This window comes from Juglans regia, chromosome 1 (assembly GCF_001411555.2).
Source record: "Juglans regia cultivar Chandler chromosome 1, Walnut 2.0, whole genome shotgun sequence".
Lineage (NCBI taxonomy): Eukaryota > Viridiplantae > Streptophyta > Magnoliopsida > Fagales > Juglandaceae > Juglans > Juglans regia.
The window spans coordinates 4,689,266-4,695,264 of NC_049901.1; the positions used below are offsets into that span (position 1 = coordinate 4,689,266).

Sequence of the window (5,999 nt, forward strand, 5' to 3'; positions counted from 1 at the left end):
AAAATTTTGATTAAGTAGTGATGGAATAAGACATATACGTAATGAATAAATAAAAAATTGATTGAAGTGTTTTTTCTTTTCCAACTGTATCAGCTTATTCCTCCCATCCATCTTGTCTTTTTTTTTTTTTTTATCTTTATCTTTACCAATTTCCATCTTGTCTATTTGTAATATGGATCATGAGCAAGAGTGGATCGAGCTAAGAGCTTGTATAAAGTATATACTTTAGTCTCATAAATGTAAGCTTAAGCGACCGTGTGAAACCATACAAAATCTTTATTTTATTTATTTTCTATAATCTATTTTATTTCATTATGGATGCAAATATCCACCATTCTAATCACTATCTGTGGGTAGTCTGATTAACTGGTGAACATCGGATCGAAAAAATACTAAAAAATAAATGTCAAAATTAAGGTCTTGTTTGTTTTCCAAAAACATCTCATCTCATCTCACCTCATCATTACAACTTTCCCAAATCCCCACACAAAATAAAATAAACAATTCAACTTTTTCAAATTCTAAAACAACAATAATATTAAAAAATATATTCTAACAATATTTTATTCAACTTTTTAACTTTAATCTCAACTCATTTCATCTCATCTCATCTCATCTCTGAAAACAAACGAGCCCTAAGTATCCCATTAATTCGTTGGGCTAGCTAGCTAGCTGTCATGCACTAAAAAATCAACATGCTAATATGCACGGTGACTTCATCCCATCCAACAAAGATATTTTTAAAAGAGAATTGTTATAAATATAAAAAGATTATATAAAATAAATATATAAATTGATGTGATTTTATAGAATTTATTAAATTTATTTTTTAGTAAAAATAATTTTATAATCTGATGCACTACATCAAGTCACATAAATTTATAAATTTAATTTTATATAATTTCTTTGTGATTATAATATATTTTTTTTAAAAAATAAAACTGTTTTTTCTATACATTATTTTTAAAAATCATTAGATTTTGGTAGGGTGAAAATAATCAATTACCCGCCAACCCCCCACCCCCAAAAGTGGCATGATATTTTTTTTCGAAAAATAAGAAGCAGCAGAGATATTTTGAGTTGGCCATGTAATTGACGTGGGCAGAAAACCAGTTGGTCACGCTGGAGTTGCCGTCAAAATTACCGGCAAAACCGCCGACCAAAAACTGCACCCGACACATGAATGGCCACGTCATCACCCAATATTCACGTGCGATCGAAGAAATGCCGCGCACCGTACGGACATCCCTTAAAATTTTAAAAATAAGTCAAAACGACACGCAGTCATCTCTTAGACACTTACACTGCCCACACGCGCACACGCATGTAACCGTGTTGTATAGCCAATGAAAACCCACCACGTCAACACCAACACCTTTACGCTTGCATGTTTGTAGTGGGCTAACTAACTGGGTTAAGTTGCACATTGGCAGTGAGTTGTATTTCAGTGTATTTCCCATCTCTCTCTCTCTCTCTCTCTATCTCTCTCTCTGGTTTTCCTTGGTTGTTGGAGGGAGGCATCTGTTGGATTGTGTTTGTGAATACAAGCTTGTGTTCTACTCTTATAATCTTTTCTTTGTGTTGCTTAGTGAGATTTGAGAGTATTGGAAGAAAAATGGATGATGAATATGCTAAGCTTATCAGGAGGATGAACCCTCCCAGGTATGTTGTAGAGTCTTCTGGTTGTTCGTCCTAATGAAAAAAATTATTGACTTGTGAGAGAGCAGCGGCGCCCCGGCCGAGTTTTGTGTAGTACGGTAAAAGGGTCCATGAATTCTCTCTTTTGCTTATCAAAATCATTATGGTGACGTTCTTTTGGCTGTATGGGTTATAGTGAGGATGTTGGTTTTTTTTTTTAAGGGGGTTGTGAGCTGTGATTGAAAATTTTGAGTAATCTGGTTAAAGGGTTTTGAACTCTCTTTTGCCTCTAGTTTAGTTTCTTAAAATTTTTGTCGTGACATAAGGAAAACTTACTCTTGAGTTTTGCAGAATTGATTTTTCTGTCTTGGTTATACTTGGTATGAGTTTTTGTCCTTTTGAAGTATTGATTTTTTTTCTTACTGCCTTTGAAAGCAGAGGAAACAAAGCTAAAGCAAAATTTTAAGACTACATGGTAGAATAAATATCCAATTTAATTGTGTTTTACAATTCTGAGGTTACTTTTTCATTTTCTGAGGAAGTGGAGAGCATAACATTTAGTACTTTCAGTCTTTCCCTCTTTCATTTTCTTTATGTTCTTCAAGAATTTAAGGTATTTTGAGTAATTTTCTTTCAGGTTGAAATGGTTTTTTTTTCCTCTCTTTTCTTGTTGACTTTGCCGGTCTGTCTACTCTCTTTTTGCCGGTCGTGTCAAGTTTGTTACAACAAATCGCTTCTGAAAATACAAATTTTGGTGAAAGTTACCACCCTCTTCAGAAAATCTCTTGGCTACTGCATATGATTCTGCTGTTCCTTGAGAGAGTGTGTGGAGGAAGTGGTTGATGCTTCATCTGGTTTACCTCTTGTTATTGCAGAGTGGTGATCGACAACAATGTTTGTGAGGATGCGACTGTTATCCAGGTAAGGGTCGTCCTCTCTCTTTCTGGGCTTCCTAAAATTTGGGTGGACTTGAGAAATTCCTTTATTCTTTGGTCTGTTTTGTTTTTGGTTGGGGAGTGAAGGGTAAAGTTTACCGAGGGAAATTAAATGCCATGGAATTACCTCTAGGTTTTAGATAGTGGGTGTTAATTAGTTCCTGGTAATTATCTGATCCTGCTGAGTAAACTGGACTAAGAAATGGAATTTCCTTTTAGGTTGACAGTGTAAACAGACATGGGATTCTCCTGGAAGTTGTGCAAGTGCTTACCGATATGAACCTTGTAATAACAAAAGCACACATCTCATCTGATGCTGGATGGTTCATGGATGGTATGGATTCTAATTCAACTTCCAGGATTTAATAGAGCCCAGAGCTTCTCACTGTTTCTCATATTTGCTCTCTGAAATTTGATTTTTTTCAGTGTTTTACGTGATCGACCAAGATGGGAACAAAATCAGAGACAAAGAAGTCATTGATTATATTCAGCGGGTAGGAAATATCATATTAGTGCCCTTCATCTTAAGTATTGCTTATGATTTCTTTAGTTCAAGTGAAGTTCTTTTTTTTTTTTTTTTTTTTCTTAGACAAGTAGAAATTAAGCATTTTTTTCAGCTAATAAAAAGAGTTTTTTTTTTCCCTTTATCAATATTGTTTTTTTTTGGGGGGGGAGGGGGTGTAAATATATTTTTTGTGATGAATTAAGTTTAAAAAGAACAAAACCTTGTCACATCTCATGTTATTTATCAATTTTGCAGAGACTCGAAAGTAATGCCAGCTTTGCACCCTCATTGAGAGGGTCTGTTGGGGTAATGCCTTCGGAAGAGTATACCTCAATTGAACTCAGTGGTACCGACAGGCCTGGCTTATTGTCCGAAGTGTGTGCGGTCCTTGCAGACCTTCACTGCAATGTGGTTAATGCTGAGATATGGACACACAATGCAAGGGCTGCAGCTGTAGTTCATGTCACAGATGATTCAACTGGGTGTGCAATTAAAGATCCAAAACGCCTCTTAACAATTAAGGAATTGCTTTGTAATGTCCTCAAAGGAGATGATGACTTGAAGACAGCAAACATGACCCTTTCACCCCCTGGAGTTACGAATAGGGGGCGAAGGTTACATCAGATTATGTTGGCTGACAGAGACTACGAAAGAGCTGGAGTAACTGGGGTGGGGAGAATTGAGAACAAGAGCTCAAGGCCTCATGTAACGGTTTTCGACTGCATCCAGAAGGATTACACTGTGATTACTATGAGTTCAAAAGATCGGCCAAAATTGTTGTTTGACATCATTTGCACTTTGACTGACATGCAGTATGTAGTGTTTCATGGATTGGTCGAAACGGGGAGGATGGAAGCTTATCAGGTAAGATAAATTCCTGTCAAAACTTATGTCATGGAATATAACTGACGCTCAAGGTTGACTAGATCGTTATAAATGCATTGCAGCATAGATAATGGCAAAAAAGAGATTGGCTGGTGAAAGCTCAGTCAAATTTTGCAAACTTATGATTATGTTAAACCTCATGTGACCTTGCATCCTCGCTCATATGGGGTGGAATCTGGGGACTGTAATGGACGCCATTGATTTTCTTCTTGAATTAGGGATGTGTTTTCTTGAATTTATCCTTGATGGAATCTTCCTGTCTTTTATAGGAGTTTTATATTCGACATGTTGATGGGTTTCCTATAAGTTCGGAAGCTGAGCGAGAACGTGTTGCACAGTGCCTTGAGGCTGCCATTGAAAGGCGGGCATTCGAGGTTTAGCAGACAACTTTCAATAGATGAGAATCTTCAATAAAATAAGGCATGCTTGCAATTACGTGCTAAAGTATTTGGCTTGATCATGCAGGGATTGGAGCTTGAATTGTGCACAGAAGATCGGGTTGGACTCCTCTCTGATATAACCAGGATATTCCGGGAGAACAGTTTATGCATTAAAAGAGCAGAAATCTCGACAGAAGGTGGAAAAGCCAAAGACACTTTCTATGTCACGGATGTCACCGGTAACCCCGTTGACCCCAAGATTATAGATTCCCTTTGCAGACAGATAGGCCACAAGATATTGACAGTTAAACATAATTCAAGTACTTCACCAAAGGCCTCTCAAGGAACTACAATGGGATTCCTATTTGGGAATTTGTTTAAAGCTCGAAGTTTCCAAAACTTCAAATTGATCAGATCCTGCTCTTAATATCTTCATGTATATTCTCAGAGGTAGAAACTGTACAGACATATCAGAATGGTGCAGCCTAAGTTTCAGCTCCCAATAAATGGATTGGAAACGCAACAATGTAAGTAGGAAGCCGGACTTCTTGTTCTTGAGGAGGCTGATACGTACCCTTCAGAAGAAACCCATAAATCACTTTATACTGTAAATCGTATTGGTGGGGTTTGTATATTAATTCTTAAAGTACATCAAGTATTGTACAGTGTTATGTTACATTGGTTGTACAAAGATAAAAAAGACCATATAGATAGTGGAGCTCAATGACAAAAGTAATGTAAATTTTAGTGTACAATTGTGCTTGTTGGAATTCAATAGATTCAATGGTCCTTAATACTGTTTCAAATCAAATAAATTCTTAAAAAAGGCATATTATTACTTTCACCCTCACATGAATTTGCACCCACAGGATATTAAAATTGATATATTGCACTTTCTAAATGTTCAAATTGATAAAATAGCACCAACATCTAATTTTGAAAGTTAAGATGAATAAAAAAATACGGAAAAATTGGCTGACGGATGGTGCATATTGTTGCATTTAGTAATATAATTGTTAATGTTGTGTTTTGCGCGTCTTTGGGTCGGGTTTCAATAACTCGGATCTTTGGGTTTTCACCCGCACACTTGAGCAAACATGGAGAATAGGGGGCTTTAGTGGTGGCGATGAGTCTCCGATGCTAAAGTTAATATATCTCCTTAATAGTTTGTGCATAAACTTAGAGGGATTAGAGAGAGTTATTCGAACCTGGGGATCGGGTTTTATACTAGGTTTTCTGGTGGAGATCACCCGTCCCTGACTCTGAGAATCCTATATCACTTCCATTGTTTCTTTGTCAGAATCCTTTAATGTGACGTGACTTATGGGGCAGCGTCATTAAATGCAATGTAAAGTCCGAGGGGTGGCATCATTAATGCGGCGTGACTCACTGACTCACTTTATCTAACGGATGTTCCCCGTTGAGCCCCTCCATGCTTGTTGTCAGGAGATCAAGAGTTTTCCATATTTTCCATTTGCATGGCTGTGTAAGTTCTCGAGAGTAAGGTATCAACAGTGAGTCTCATCTATCCCTATTGTCCACTTTCTCCATGTATAGGTTACTTTGAATGTGGGTTTTGCTCGCAGACTGAGTATTTTGCAAATTTCCACTAACTCCTCTTAGTTGAGGTTTGTTGGGCTTGCTTGGCCAGACTCT

General features: G+C 37.0%; 1 protein-coding gene across 4 annotated transcripts; it reads left to right on the forward strand.

Moving 5' to 3' along the window:
* The first annotated feature begins 1,437 nt into the window (after positions 1-1,437).
* LOC108984549 (ACT domain-containing protein ACR6-like) lies at positions 1,438-5,098 on the forward strand. Of its 4 annotated transcripts, none has more exons than XM_018956541.2 (7): positions 1,438-1,662; positions 2,514-2,559; positions 2,793-2,907; positions 3,000-3,067; positions 3,334-3,942; positions 4,233-4,337; positions 4,429-5,098. In XM_018956541.2, exons 1-7 carry the CDS (start codon positions 1,616-1,618, stop codon positions 4,768-4,770), a joined length of 1,332 nt encoding a protein of 443 aa, XP_018812086.1. In that variant the 5' UTR covers positions 1,438-1,615; the 3' UTR covers positions 4,771-5,098. The 4 variants fall into 4 exon arrangements, 2 of the variants coding, with proteins under 2 accessions (XP_018812086.1, XP_018812087.1); XR_004802436.1 differs by having other exon boundaries at positions 1,443-1,662; positions 4,026-4,337; positions 4,429-4,447; XR_004802437.1 differs by lacking the exon at positions 4,429-5,098 and adding an exon at positions 4,026-4,147 and having other exon boundaries at positions 1,443-1,662; positions 4,233-4,324.
* Positions 5,099-5,999: the final 901 nt, after the last annotated feature.

Coding starts and splice junctions, on each gene's coding strand:
- LOC108984549 (XM_018956541.2), top strand. CDS start 1,616: ATGGATGATGAATATGCTAAGCTTATCAGGAGGATGAACCCTCCCAG. Junction 1,663..2,513: donor AGGAGGATGAACCCTCCCAG/GTATGTTGTAGA, acceptor TTGTTATTGCAG/AGTGGTGATCGACAACAATG. Junction 2,560..2,792: donor AGGATGCGACTGTTATCCAG/GTAAGGGTCGTC, acceptor ATTTCCTTTTAG/GTTGACAGTGTAAACAGACA.